Raw genomic sequence first — 15,338 nt, 5'->3', positions numbered from 1 at the left:
TTGGGGCTGAGGTCACCATTTTTTATGGTTCAGGTGTGCTGGCACAGGTGCCTGCACACTGTCGCCCCCCACACTCCAGAATGTGTGTAAATGTGGGCTGAGGAAGAGGAGAGGAGGAGACACTGCGGCAGATGGCAGAGCAAAAGGTAAATACATATTAAAGTTACCTCATTCACAACAATACATTTATACAATACAATACCATAATCACACTTGTATTTCCATAAGTGCATAAATTCATCGGCTCTGGTGAGTGGTCCGTCTCACCCAGGAGTGACCTGTAAGAGGACCCTAGGCCTCAGAGCTTGGTAGAGGGTAAGTGCTCAACATGCAGTAAAAAATACACACAATATATACAATTGAAGCACACCATACTATTTACAATGATCTTTGTAATGCGGTTTAAGGGTTCACAACAACAGGAAGAAATGACTCCTGGGCAAGGCGGCCGCCCATCCAAAGCTGTAATAAATATAAATTAAACCCACTTGTGTGTGTGTGTGTGTGTGTGTGTGTGTGTGTGTGTGTGTGTGTTTTTTTTTCCCCCATGTGTTTTGAGTTCCCTCAGCAGTCATAAATAAGAGTCCGTGGTGGTGGACTCTCTACTCTGGGAATGTATGTATCAGTGAGATTAGTTGCACATTGTCATCGGTGCTCAAACAGCTGTGCTGCAGCTGTGACTCACAGATGACTGTACCAAATTCAACCATTTCTGGGTATTTTCAGTGTATGATTTCACCGAGTACGTTCCTGGTAGTATTTGCGGGGCAGGAACCACTACAGGACCGTCCTCTCGCTCGGCCCTCTCAACTGCCGTGTCTCCACTGAGAGGAAGGTTCCTGTAAAGTTACCGGGCTCTGGATGTGACGTAACTGTTGCGCGTTCATACCTGTCAACATTTGAGTATCAAAATCCGGGAGATTTTTTAACGGCTATTTTGTTGCTTTCTGTTGACACCACATCGCGCTGTGAGTATATCCAAGTATACGTATCCCTACCTTGAGCAGGGTGTGCCCAAGGGCCTGGAGCTACAAATGTCTGTCCTATTTTGGACATTTAAACAATAATTTTGTCACAGGCTACATGACTACTCTAAAAATTACTGAAACATAAAATTACTGAAACATACAGACAGCTATATTTCCATCCAAGGCAAAACCTCACTGAATAAAAGACTGTCATGCAATGATTTATGATGAAATGATCAAGTTACAATAAAATCAGGCTTTATTCCCAAAATGTGAACAGAATGGGCAGCTTGCTCAGAGGTTAATACTTAAATGAGGCCATATCACACTCCTTTGGAACATTATAAAATAAACAGGCTTCATTCGCAAAATGTGAACAGTGATGTGCACTGACGGTAACACTGCAATTATTCATTATTCGTTTAATCCTCGTAAAGCCTTAAGGGTAAAAACGACCTGAGCATCCGCGAGTCTTTCTTCCGGGGTCCTGCGGCACGTGGCCGGCATGGGCGTGCTGCGGGACCCCGGAAAAAAGACTCGCGGACGCTCGGGTCGTTTTGAAGTGCATATTTGTTTTGCCTCAGCCAACATGTACTACTGAGTGTGTGTGTGTGTGTGTGTGTGTGTGTGTGTGTGTGTGAGTCTGCATGGGAAAATAGATGGAGCCAAATACAGGGCAATCCTTGAAGAAAACCTGTTACAGTCTGCAAAAGACATGAGACTGGGGTGGGGGTTCACCTTCCAGCAGGACAACGACCTTAAACATACAGCCAGAGCTACAATGGAGTGATTAGCTCAAAGCATGTTAATGTGTTAGACTGAAATCAAATCGAGAATCTGTGACAAGACTTAAAAATTGCTGTTCACAGACGGTCTCCATCAAATCTGACTGAGCTAGAGCTATTTTGCAAAGAAGAATGGGCAAAAATTTCAGTTTCTAGATGTGCAAAGCTGGTAGAGACACACCCTAAAAGACTTGCAGCGATAATTGCAGCAAAAGGTGATTCTACAAAGTAGTGACTCAGGGGGGTGAATACTAGGGATGAGCGAGTACACCACTATCTGTATCTGTATCTGTATCTGTATCGGAAGTAGGCGGGCTTTGACCAGAAATGGGTGGGGCTTAACCAGTATGTTATTTTAAGCCTGAAACTTCTATGGGTTCGTCAGAAGTTGCTATATTCATTGTTTATTGGAAAACTACTTACAGAACATGTTTTTTTTTATGAACACAGAACATGAATATTCTTAAGTGCACCAATGAATACAATACATGGAGTAGGCAATTATGAAGTGACAGAGTGTGTATCTATCTATCTATCTATCTATCTATCTATCTATCTATATCTATCTATATATATAGATATAGATAGATGGATATACATATTCATCTATAGACATATATATATAGCTTAATTTGTTTATACTACTACTACTATACTACTACTATATATTTTCTGTGCACTACAGTGAGAAAGTGTCAGACTCTCAGTGCATGCAGCCAAAATAAACTAAAAATAATGATGTACTTTGGGTGTTCAGCTAATGCATGTGTGTAAGTGGTGTGTGTGTGTGTTAAGACTGTGACTCTGCACCGCGTCCGGTACGAGCAAAGTTTTCGAAATTACCTTATATCGAAAACCAGCTGGTAAGAGCGAGCAGATGGAAAAAAAAAAAAAAAAAAAAAAGAAAAAGAAAAAGAAAACCCGACCGGTGTGTCGACGTGAGTCGCATTCAGCCCTATCCTCTGCTCAAAAGCAGCGCGTCTGTTACCAAGTTTAGCAGAAACTCTACTGACTATCAAGTGATTACAAACCGAGGGAAGAGCGAGCTGAGAAACACCTGACCGCGACTGAAGAGAGATGCGACGTGAGCTGTTACACCTGAGAGAGTGAGAGAGAGGCTGTCCCTGTGTGTGTGTGTGTGTGTGTGTGTGTGTGTGTGAGTGAGAGAGAGAGAGAGAGAGAGAGAGAGAGAGCGGGGCACACGGAGTAGGGGAGGGAGCTGTGTGTGACTGGCCTATCACACAACACAACGTGGACACAGTCAGCTAGCCAATAAGGATTTTCATTCATCACGAGCACAGATTGACTCATAGCCTATTACTCGGATAAAACTGGTACTCGTCATATCACGACAAAATGTTGGAAAGTTCAAGGGACGTGAATACTTATGCATCCCAGCCCCCTGTTAGTTCATTTGTGGCAATGATAAGTTGAAGCCAGTCCCTCCTCCACCAGAGCTGGGCAGGAAGTGGGATTGTCTACAATCAGGTAAGAAGGAGAAGTAACATTTAATAATAGAGGGCGTTAAAAGGACCACAGCAACCACTTAACTTCATTTACTACTCAGTGAATGGCTGCATGAAATTGTGCATGTAATTGCTTGCCCCAGCTGGGCAAGGTTATTTGGATAAGAGGGTGCCAGTGTTTGTGGATCAGTTTAACAGAGCAACCCTACCTTGAACTTCCTGTTCTCTGTGCTCTGCAAACCGGACGACTGTGTGCATCCAAGAATACAGCCACAACTTTAATTTTCATTAAAACGTCAAAGAGTGGTTAGAGTCAATCCTGTCTCCACCTCATCCTTCATTTGCCATCCTGACCCGTGGACATCACCCACTCACCTTGCCAGTTACTTCACCTGACCCATAACCTAATACCCCCGGGATGTCCTCACATGACCTCTGCCTCCTGTAATACAGAGTCTCTTAAATAGTGACATCATCCTGCACTAGTGGGTATAAATTAAAATGTCAACCTGTAAATGCTTAAAAAAAATCTTTAAACATCCCCTCTCATCCTCCTATACCTTCACATAAAATTGTTTCTCACCCAAAATTGATTAAGTGGTTTGCACTTCTCCTTCCCTGCACCATGTCCCGCCCAAACATCCTGTTTCAACTGAAGCTACATAAAAGAAAGAAAACATCAAGAAAGAGAGTCCATTTCATGGGGTCTTTAAAAGCTGACATAAATTAAACAAATAAAATGCAGAAGCTTTAGGGTTTTCTTATCAAAGGTGGGATACTCTTGGGTTGGAAAGTTGGAAATGATTTTTGTTTTTTTTCCATGTAGTGGGAGGAGGGCGGGAATTGAGAGATTTTTGTGACATGAGGCACCATGATCATCAAAATCACAACATCAAAGAGAAACATCGCGCCACACTAAAACAACCCATTATGTCACGTACACCCCCTCATCATCATCATCATCATCATCATCATCATCCAGCATTATTGCTGAGTGGGAGCTCCTCTGCCCAGCTCCTCTGCTGCCCTCAGGGCAAGCAGATTTCTTAAGTCAGGCCTGATCTAAGACTGTTTTATTGTAACTCAGCTGATGTCTTCTTTAACTGCCAACTGTTGCATCACATCTGCTCCTGACAAAAACAACCCTGTTCAGAATAAGCAATCTGGGCATATTGGTGTTATGTAAGCCTCATAGTTTTATTGCTGTGTACCCTTTACTATGAAATGCCTATTTCTGGAATTAGCAGTGTCATGTATTTTGAACACTACAGTTGTCCTTAATGACCCTGTTGATAGAAAAGCAAACCCTAAATAAATTTACCTTATTGTGTCCCTATTAATTGTTTCTTTTTGCCAGTATAATAGAGATCCACATGTTCTTATTACTTAAATGCTCTTTGACTGTCATTTCAACTCCACCACACATTTATATCTCATCTCTGTGCCACTAGATTTACTTTACAGCTCTACTGGAGATCCAGCCTTCACATAGTCTAGTCTACATTTACTTTCCACATTAAGAAAGTGCACATTTTTTAATAATACAAGCTTCAAGCCATGGTAATCCCATGTACTTCCAATGCCAATCAACTTGTTTCTTGAACTGATCTGGTCTGATCTGTTACATCTTTTACCCCTTTTCCACCAGGGCTGGTTCGGAGCCGGTACCTGACTTAGCACCGTTTTTTTTGGTTTTCCACCGCCCAAGCAGGGGCCAAACTGGTGCCAAACTGGTGCCAAACTGGTGCCAAACTGGTGCTAGGCAAGCACCGACTCCGAGCAGGGGCTAAACAGGAGCCAGAGAAAGAACCGATGACGCGGCCCACGATGACGTGGCTCTGACTTGGCTCCGCTTAGCTGTTGGCCGGTGGAAAAGCAAACCGGTTCTTTGTTGGCACCAGTTAAGCACTGGCTCTAGCACCAGCACCGAACTAGCACCAGGTGTTTTTTGGTGGAAAAGGGGCATTTGTTTGCTCTTAGGCCCAAATGTAGACACTGACAAGCAGTGGTGGGGAGTAATACCTCCAAACTAGTTTCATGTGACTTGTTACATGTAATTAAATTATAAAATAAATGTAATTGTAATCTGTTACAGTCACTGAGAGAAAACATGTAATTAAATTACAGATACTAATCAAAATATTGGTGATTAGGAATACCTATTTGTGGTAGATTTCTAGACGTGTGTCAGCAAAGACACTGAGACAAACCAGGAAGGTTTACAGGGGGCTGTCTCTACGTCTAGACCAGGCGGCATTCATTTGGCAGTGCGTGCTAAATTTTGAGTGTTGTTTTTGATTGGTTCTCTTGTTTGAGTTGGCGCTGCATCTCGTCCACCAGTCAAATCAGTGGCCAGTGCCATAGTGCTCCAAGCAGCCGGTCTGCCAGGCCTGAGACCAGCCGGCCAAAGTGGTGTGTTGTTCGTGATCTACAGACTTGTGATTTGTTTTGGTGTTTGTACTTAAAAATCAAAACGTCCCAATCTTAATTCATTTGAAGAAGCCTCAATATCAGTGTCAGTGTTGAGTGCTGTTTGAGTTTTCCACTGCCTAGTTCAAACATAGGACTTTTTTATGATCCAGTTTAGTAAAAGTAAAAGCAATCAAAAAATAATCAAATGTAATTAGTTACATTACTCTGATGATGTTCTTGCTTTCCTCCATTGGATCTCCACTGGAATAAACCTTTAAACCTATTAATCACAAATAAAGCACTACTCTGCCTTTCCCACAGTTGCATCTCCCATCTCCTTACTCCCCATAGCGCTTCTTGACCACGCCGGTCCTCAAATCTTGGCCTTTTATCCATCCCCTGCTCCAAATGCAAACAGAAAGTGACCACGCCTGACCAGTTTTAGCCCCAAGGCAATTGTTTCAGGGAACTCTCTCCCAGTCAGTTTGTTTTGCTGAATCCCTGGACAGATTTCAAGTGGCTTCTTAAGCCTTTCCACACAGCTGTATGGAAGATCTTTGGAGTGACATAATATCAATCAGTCTTCTCTGTCTGTGCTCTTTTATTTTCCACATACACGAGGCACTTTGTAACTGTGTGTATTCAATAGTGCAATGTAAAGTAAGCTTTACTCACTTGAGTACTCACTAGTGATGGGAGGACAGTGATGGGAGGCAGGCTGCAGCAGAGGATGGGGGACGGCTGAAACAGGCTGAGGAGGCAGACAAACAGGCTCATGTGGGGTGAGTGGGTGACAAGAGACATACCGGAGGAAACACTGTTCACTTGGAAATACAACTCCAGTCTATTAGTTCTCATTCGCAGTATGTTTGTGCATGCAATCACCCTCTCCTACACTCAGCTCCCAGACAAACACACACACACACACACACACTCACACACACACACACACACATGCGCACACACACACACACAGTCATGTTTCCATCACTTCAGAGGACATTACATTGACTTACATTCATTTCCTGGAGATTTATCCTAACCTTAACCCTAACCACTACCTGCCTAACCCTCACCCTAACCTTAACCTAACCCTAAAGTTATGTTACCTTTAAATCAAGTCTTCGCCCTAAAATTAATGATTTTCACTAAGGCGAATCCCCACAACATGACGTGTAAACAGATTTACACACACACACACAAGTGCAAGCACACACATTACTTGATCAAGTAAGCATTTCAGTGTTTTTGTGTTTATCATGTGTATGTATCTGGCTCTAATGTAGCTGCACCTTGAATAGTCATTTGGGCTTGACTGGAAATATTTAAATTTGATATTATTGGGTGGTTCCTGAGTTTAGAGGGAATATTCATGTAGGTGGGTGGGGCTAATTGGACAATATAACCCATGATCCCCAAGCAGTTTCATGTTTTTTTTAAGTGATGGTGAATCAGCACTATGGGCTATACAATACTCCAGCTTTTGTCATTCATATCTGGTATGAGAGCTTCTGTGTAAAAACACATTGCATTGTCTTGCATTTGAAGAAAAGTGAAGAGTGCGAAATTATGCAACTAATGTGTTCTCCTGGTTATATTGTTATTGTTTTTTTTTTTTTTCTAGTTTGGCTGAATTACGGCTTCACCAATGGCAATGGTAAGTTCAAAGCAAACATGTTTCCTATCTTGATTTTTTTTTTATCTGACTACATAAAAAGAACCTCAGGATTTGGCTATGCTAAGTGAAAAAATCTTGTGTATTTTTAATGAATAATTAAACAACTGGGTCCTCAGTGTATTCAGGATTGTCACTCAGTGACTGTTTACTTAGCACACTGGAAGTGTATATGTGTGAAAAATCTAAATTTAATTCCTGCATGACTCAGCTTTTTACATCACCTCCAGAGGGAACCAGAGCTGGAATGTTGTTTAGGATGTGTCAGGAGTCCAACAGAAAAAGATTAACTTTGTAATTCTGTGTTAACAGTTAAAAGTTTCCTCTGAGAAATATGGTTGACACTGATAAATGAAAAACAGGATTCATGGCGGCGTTAAGATTGCACAACTGTAGTGGCAAAGATTATCGTCTACAGATGACATTTTGAAACCAAACGATCTAATGACATCTTGTTGTCTGAGGTAATTACACTCTTTCTAATGCTGACCTGGATTTCACTATTTTAGCACTGTGGGGAGGTTTCGGCTGGTCTATAGAGCTTTTATTGATTCTCATCTTACAGTTGTGACAAAGTGTTTGATTGGTTATAAAATTATCACACAATTGTACATTGTAATGTAGACATATGCAGAAGTGTTATTTTCTAAGTGTATGGAAAGTCTTTGTCTGCTTTGTGTAAGGTGTTTGACTGATGTTAGATGGGTGAGTGCTGCTATGAAAGTTTGATCAGCTGGGTGAAAAATGTAGGAGGCTTGTTTGAAAGGAGCCATCAGCATATAAAGCTGATATTAATAGTGTGTCATAAAAGAGTGATCACATTTAAAAGATTTGACTGTAGGGTACAATGGGTGAAAGGTCTAGGAAACTTAAATCTGCGGTTTGTTGAGCAATAGATAACTTGAACACAATTCTGTCATCGTATCATCCTGAAAGTATTCCAAACACACACACACACACACACACACACACACACACACACACACACACACACACACAGAAACAAAATCCCAGTAAGCCCTGGCAGAGATCAGATATGTATCATATCTCTGTACCGTGCTGGACTGTGAGGGGGTTGTAATCTGCAAGCGGCTGCAAGTGACTCAGTTCTGATTTTTTTTCACAGATCTGATCTAGTTGCCTTGACTTACATCAGCATGATCAGATCTTTATCATTTCTTGAATTGTGTTTTTTGTTTTTTGTTTTTTGTTTTTTTTGCAGTTGACACTGACATAAAAAATCTGATCTGTGTTACACTTGAGGGAAAAAAAATATCACACATGAAGGTTGCTTTCTTGTCTGCTAGTGTGTTGGCTTTTGGTTTGTTAATTGGTTCGGCACCAACAGTATTGCTCAGCTGTCTGGCCATAAAGGGGTCTGCTCTGGTCCTTCTGATGATTTCTTCCATTTTTTCCCTGAGACATGTGAGTTTTTTGGGAGGAGTTTGTCCTGCCCGCTATGGGGATTATGTCAGGGGGTGTCGTCTGGTTTTGTGTGTTGTAAACCTGTGGGCATGTAAAGCCCTTTGAGACCGTAAATGGTGATATTGGGCTTTAAATAAACTATCAGATCTAGGGCCCTATCTTATACCTGGTGCAAAGCAGCGCCAAGTGTGACCCACCCAAGTGTGTTTGCTGTCATCCCTTAAAGGGAATGGGAGAGCGCACTCTTATTGGTTTATTGCATCTTACAAACAAAACATACTCATGGTTAATTTAGAGACTAAGTACAACCCTTTTGAACTATATATCTGGCACAACGGCCCTTCTTCCCCTGTTAAAATATTGAAAGTGGACTTGGACACACCCTAAATGCACATGTGCCATGCTCTTCATATTGTGCACCTAGATCATTAAAATAGAGGTTTATAGCCTTATCTGAATGTACTCTCCCTTTTTCACAGTAGTTAACAACAGTTGACCTGAGCAACATGATTCAGCAAAAATAGCACTCTCTGCCTGTGCAGAAGTGGATCATATCATGGATCTGTTCGCAACCATTTCCATGACTTTATTAAACAGCTGGCGATAAATTTAGAAACATAACGAGAGAATTCCCACTGTACACTCAGCTTGGGCAAACTCCTGAGGAAGGATCAAATTTCAGGCTGACACTGGAAGGACCTCAGAGCAGGAATAGGCCAGCGCATTGAGCAGAAAAAGTATTTGTCTGCCAAAAAAGTGATTTCCGTCCATGTGCAGTCTATTAAAGCTCTATCACCCAGATGTTTACAGATGTCTACTGCTCTGCTGCTGAGTCACACAGTCTTAATGAGCAAATAAATACACACACAGTAACTTTATGTCCGTTTATGTCCATGGTGAGAGCAAAGGTTTGTCTTTGTGAAACTTTAATGTTTATTGTGACCAAATAACCACAGTTGTGAGCCAATGAGCATCACCACTCCCCTCCACTCCAAACAGTTTGGCAGCGTAGGAACTGTCAAGAGGGCAAAACTCTTCATTAACCTCTATTTTTACAAGGATTTAATTTGATTTATGCTCAATATGAATTAACCACTAGCACCACCACCAACCCTTAGTACTAGGAAGCTTTCTGAATATGGTCCTTGTAAATAAACCCTTTGTTGACAGGGGTCACTGGGGCTGAAGCAGTTTCTACAAATCAAGCTCTCCAGCCTCTTCACAGGTGAGTGTGACGTTTCTTTCTCATCTCTGTTTTTGTGATATTACTATTTATCTTCTTGCTTGTCCCCCTACACAGCCCTGAAGTTGAATACATGAAGTTAATAGGGATTCATGCTTCTTGCTGAGGCAATGCAGTAAGGATGCACGATAATACTGGCATGTCATCAGTAATGGCCAATATTGGCTTTAAAAAGAAATATCGGCATCGCCCTGAAATGAAAATTTCTGTTGATGTGGCATGCCAATATGTGAAATAGGTCCAGTTTGCCCTGGTTGTGGCTGTTGTCAGGATTGTCTCAAGGAGAGAATCATCCAAGCCTGTTTAAGTAGGTTGACTCCGTCTTTATTTGAAAGAAAATGTTATATAAAAATAAATGTGGCCTGTTTTTCATAGCCAGAGTTGAAGTTGTTTTCTTATTTTGCCCGGTGAATGTGTACATTTTGAAAAGCACTGTATTTTATGTCCGCATCTGTGAGTGGGCCATCGACATATCGGATATGGGAAAAAATCCAATATTGTGCATCCCTACAATTCAGCAAGTCAGATTTCTTGGTGATGCAGAGGATTTGAGCCACTGATTTCTAATATACATTGAATGGATAACATAATAACAGATGATCCACTATGGTTGAAGCAACTAGATGTGGGTCAGCTCCCACATCAGTATGACCGAATGTGGTGGAAGAAGGTGCAGAGCATGTGTGGAAAACTCAAGCGCTAAAGGAAACCTGCAACCCACTTGGCTTGGTGTTGCTGTTTCAACAGGAAACGTGGATAAATGTTTGAGCCAGGCTTGAAACCCGTCCCTAAAGCAGACCGGGTTGCACATGGTTAGCGAGAGGGTGCTGAGTAATTCTCCCAGTCCTCCCTGTGCTGTAACTGCACACCATAACCTGGGCTCTGATTCTCCCTCTGACAGCAGTAAACCTCCCACCCTCGCAGCTTTCAGCCTAGGCGCAAACAGATCATAACTTGAAACAATCTAGCTCCCCGTTCAGCTGACTTCCTCCTCCAGTGTGACTGCTATAAGGCTGCTAAGTTAGGTTTTATCAATATGATACTGCTTTCCCATAAGACAAAGCTGGTCAGCAAACTCATGCAGCCTTGACATGACGGGTTTGTGTGAAACCTGGTTGAAGCCACATGTTTTTCTTTCCTTTAAATGAAGCCTCACCGTCCAACTACTCCTTTTCTCATAGAATAAGAATGGAAAGCCTTCACTGTCATTGTCATACAAGTACAACAAAATTAGAAGCACCCCTCCTGATCAGTGTAATTAACAGGACAATTAAAGACTGACAACATGGACATATCCAGTAAATATGAAACTAAAATAAATACTTTAACATGTAGCCAGGGCAGCAAAGAAAGGTTAGGGTGTAGCACTGGTCTATAATACTGAATTTTCTCCTTACACCCTTAGCCTACCTGACTTCACCTCCTCATTCTTCCCATCCTGGCTGTTGCAATATGTCATCCTGTGCTGCTGTGGCTGTGTCACTTGCCTCAGTTCAGACCTCCTGCTGCTTTTGTCTGCTAGTGTCTTTTCTTTTGCATTATGACTGTATGTCTCTGTAATTTTCCTTCTGAGTCGAGGTTTTTCTTTCCAGAGTTTTTGTTGAGACCCCCTTCACTTTTTTCACTTTTGTTATGTTGTAGCCTGATACTACAATCGTTTAAATTAATTTTTCCTCTCATTAATCTACACTCAGTACACTATAATGACAAAGTGAAAACATAATTTTAGAAATTTTTGCAAATTTATTAAAAAGGAAAAACTGAAATATCACATTGACATAAGTATTCAGGCCACTAGCGGCGCCAGGATTTTGTGAATGGGTGGGCTGACAGAAAAACGGGTGGGCCACTAAAAAAAAGGAAAAACACAGCACCGCACTGCCACCTGCATTACAGCAGCCGTGTCTGCACCTGAGTGGCTATTGTGTCACTGTCCTCACCTCAGTGCTGAACTGGACAAAGACCTATAACTCAGCAGACTTACTTTTTTTCTCTTATTGACTACACAAAACTGTAAACGGAAATATATCTTTGGAGGTTTTGTCTCTCTCTCTCTCTCTCCATTTATTTAACCAACCAAGTTACACTGTTACAACATACTCAGATCGAACAGAAAGTGCAACATTATTTAAGCAATAAACCCCAAGAAGCTGTGGGTTACAGTGATTTTACAACGGCTGAGGGGCGTTCTAAGGCACGATGCACAGCGGAGTGCCCCTCCGCCATCATAAAATCACTGTAACTCACGGCTTCAAGGGGCTTATTGCTTTTATAAAACGGTTACCCTATAGCCCATAAAATAAACACACAAGAAAATGCAACAATAAAATTGAAAACTATTCATTCTTCCACCAAGCAAGATAGAATGGACGTGTTGCCAAGCAACACAGACGCTAAGATTGCTTTTTCATCTAGTGCCATCATCATGTCACATCAGGCTATTTGGGCTCGTTAATGTTGAATTGGATATTTCCATTAATAGTGCAATTGTTAAAATAGTGTTCAATTATGTTTGGACTCCTCTTTGCAGGGATGGTGGCGTGCGTTTCGCAACAGGTGCATTTTTGCGCAGATGTATGCCTAACGTTGGTTGTAACAATAATAATAAAAGTATACTGTTAACTTACAATACATCGGCGCTGTCACGCTGTGTCTAAGTTTCTAAGTTTTTTCCGGCAGCATCTTTGTGATTTTTTGCGCATTCGTTCAAAGACAGGGTGACATATTTTAGGCCATTTTCGTAGTGGCGAATGCTGAGTCGGGCTTTAATTTGCGGTTGCCCTCGTTCGCCCTGCGTCCCATATGAAGCTGCACGTCAAACCAGACTTTACAGACAAGCCCCCAAGGTGTGTTTGAACTTCGTGCCTGAAAGTGCTTCATCTTCTGGCAGTCTGCCTCGGTTATGGCTTGGTGGTGGGAAGATTTGTCACGTCCTTCTCGGCGGAGATTCTTTACCACACCGGTGAAAACATTGTTGCTGGTGGTGAATTCAGCATCCTTTAACAGACACCAAGCAGCTCCACCAACCACTCATCCAGGCTCAGGCCACCCAGCAAATCAAAATTCACTACAAAGTCTGACATTTTGTTGACAAAAGTCTTGAAACAAATGTGACCTAACGAGGAAGTGGAGCGCAGAGTAGTTGGTTGCTAGGCAACGCTATGTCCGCTTACACTGGCGCAGGGATATGTTGTGCTGCGGTCTGCCAGCGGGTTACACTGATTTTACGACGGCATGGAACGCGGCTCAGCCAATCACATTTAACGATGGGAAGCACCCGTTTTATAAACAACGGATAAAACGCACACACACCATAAAAAGGCCCAAGTTATTTTGGTTGTAGCTTATTCATAATAATAAATCTATCATAGGCTATTAATTGCAGCAGAAATGGTCCCAGTTATTTTTGTTACTGTGGCTTGGCTTGCTGACATGACTGTGAGGGGATGGATGGAGGAGGAGGAACAGCAGGACTAGCGTTGCTTTGGGAGCGGGGTCGGACGGCTGAGCTCACCGGTAAACTAGCACTCGCAACATTTAAATCAAGTGGTGGAGTGGCCGCAGGAGTTTCCTCCTGCTCAACACGGTGTTGTTTGGTGAAAAAGCCAAGTAAGCTGCTCTGTTTCGCCATAATAAACTCTGTCTCCGTCTCTCTTTTTTCTCTTTACCTGTACACATTTCTTTCTTCCTGAGTATGGGTGGGACCGTTTGCGTGCAGACTAACTCATTCATTTAATTGGGTCACATGCTGATGATGCAGCCTGGGGGCAGGCACTCATGTATGATAGAAAGCTGCTGATTGCCTGACAAGCTAGCTTCACATGAGCTCTGCTAAGGCTGGCAATAGGATGAACATTTTAATCCCGAAAACATATTCTTCTGATTGGGTGGGCCTGGCTCAAAATGGGTGGACCCAGGCCCACCCGAGCCCATTGCTGGCGCCGCCTATGATTCAGACCCTTGTAGGATTACTCGCTTAGTTTGACTATCATAAAACAATGGGGAAATTATAAGAACAACCTATTCAACACTTTGAAAGTGATGATCAGTTTATCACGGCAACTTGGCCGGAGAAAAGATGTAACAAGGACCGATGAAACTACGTTTCTGGTGATCAGGCAGAAAAGCAGTTTATATTGGGAATATTACTCCTTGAAATGATAGTCTATGCCTGGAAATAATCAAATCAAAAATAAAAAGGGCAGTCGGATCTTTTCCGAATAGGGATCAAGAATTCCACTCATAAAAACCACTCAACAACGGACGTGAATTTAACACACTTTATTACTACAACTACTGATTATGTACAACTAACTATGGTCGATGAAATATATACATAGTTACAACAGACAACACAAACAGACAAACAAACAATGAGGCATGTAATGAATGGACAAAATGGTAAGGAAACATGAGATGGGTAAAACAGACGGCGGCTAAAATATGGCACAAAACAGATTTCGCATCGGTGCAAAATGAACCAGTGTGTACCCAGAGAGTGAGCCCTGACTGTTTCTATCGCCAATTTGGACATGCGGCGTGTAAGCCAATAAAAGTTAAAAAGACCGCACCAGAGTCTAAGCAACTACAGGGTGAGGTTACTTGCTTGAGCCTGGAAGCAGGTCTTGCCGGAGTTTTGAAGTTCGCGGTGTTGACTGCGGAGCGGACCAGCTGGTTACAGCAGGAGACAGGAGAGGACAGCGGCGTGCGGAGCTGGAGCTAAGGCTCGGGATGGATGAAACGCTCGCTGGAAGGGAGTCACGCAGGAGAAGCTCTCTGCGGGTGCGTTGGTCTTAGAAGCTCTCCCATTTGAGGCTTGGCGATGAGACGCTCGGAGTTCTGATGGTCTAAGCTCTCATGTCATGGTGTAAGCTCTCAGCGAGAAGCTGTGATGGTAAAAGCTCTCATTGTGTGGAGCTTCGATGGTATGAGCTCTCGATGGAAAAAGCTCTGATTTTCTCTTGGGAACACACTGGTTTTAACCCTTTCAGCCCCTCCCCAGGCGGTGATCTTTGGCCAATCACGGTTACCGACGGTCATAAGACAGTCATAAATTTCAAAGGGCAAACCCCCTTGTCTCAACTTCCTGGCCAAAAGGGGAGACCGCCTTGAGAAGGGTCGAGAGACCAGAATTAGATGAGATATTCCTCTACCAGATTTCATATTATGCAATCTGTCAGAGGAATTCTGAAAATCACCTGAGAATTGATTTCCTTACACCCTGGGCAGCAAAATGACACCAAACATGACATGACAAATCACAACGGGGTCACATCTACCTTTGCTTGTACACCCAAGTTGATAAAACTTAACTCCTGTAACAAGCCTGACCTTTGTCATTGATATTAAATGCATGTTTGGCAA

General features: G+C 42.4%; 1 protein-coding gene across 2 annotated transcripts in view; it reads left to right on the top strand.

The window, feature by feature from the left end:
- The first annotated feature begins 3,122 nt into the window (after nucleotides 1–3,122).
- LOC115370252 (galaxin) overlaps nucleotides 3,123–15,338 on the top strand; it is a 40,448-nt gene continuing 28,232 nt past the window's right edge. For both annotated transcript variants that reach the window (XM_030067182.1, XM_030067183.1), the window contains exons 1-3: nucleotides 3,123–3,241; nucleotides 7,256–7,288; nucleotides 9,902–9,956. In XM_030067182.1, coding sequence (XP_029923042.1) covers nucleotides 7,280–7,288; nucleotides 9,902–9,956 — 64 coding nt within the window. In that variant the 5' untranslated portion in view covers nucleotides 3,123–3,241; nucleotides 7,256–7,279. The remainder of the gene's footprint in view (nucleotides 3,242–7,255; nucleotides 7,289–9,901; nucleotides 9,957–15,338) is intronic.

The sequence above is a fragment of the Myripristis murdjan genome, chromosome 13 (genome assembly GCF_902150065.1).
Source record: "Myripristis murdjan chromosome 13, fMyrMur1.1, whole genome shotgun sequence".
NCBI lineage: Eukaryota > Metazoa > Chordata > Actinopteri > Holocentriformes > Holocentridae > Myripristis > Myripristis murdjan.
The sequence above is the reverse complement of the archived record's forward strand: the minus strand, read 5'-3'. Positions and strand labels throughout refer to the sequence as shown.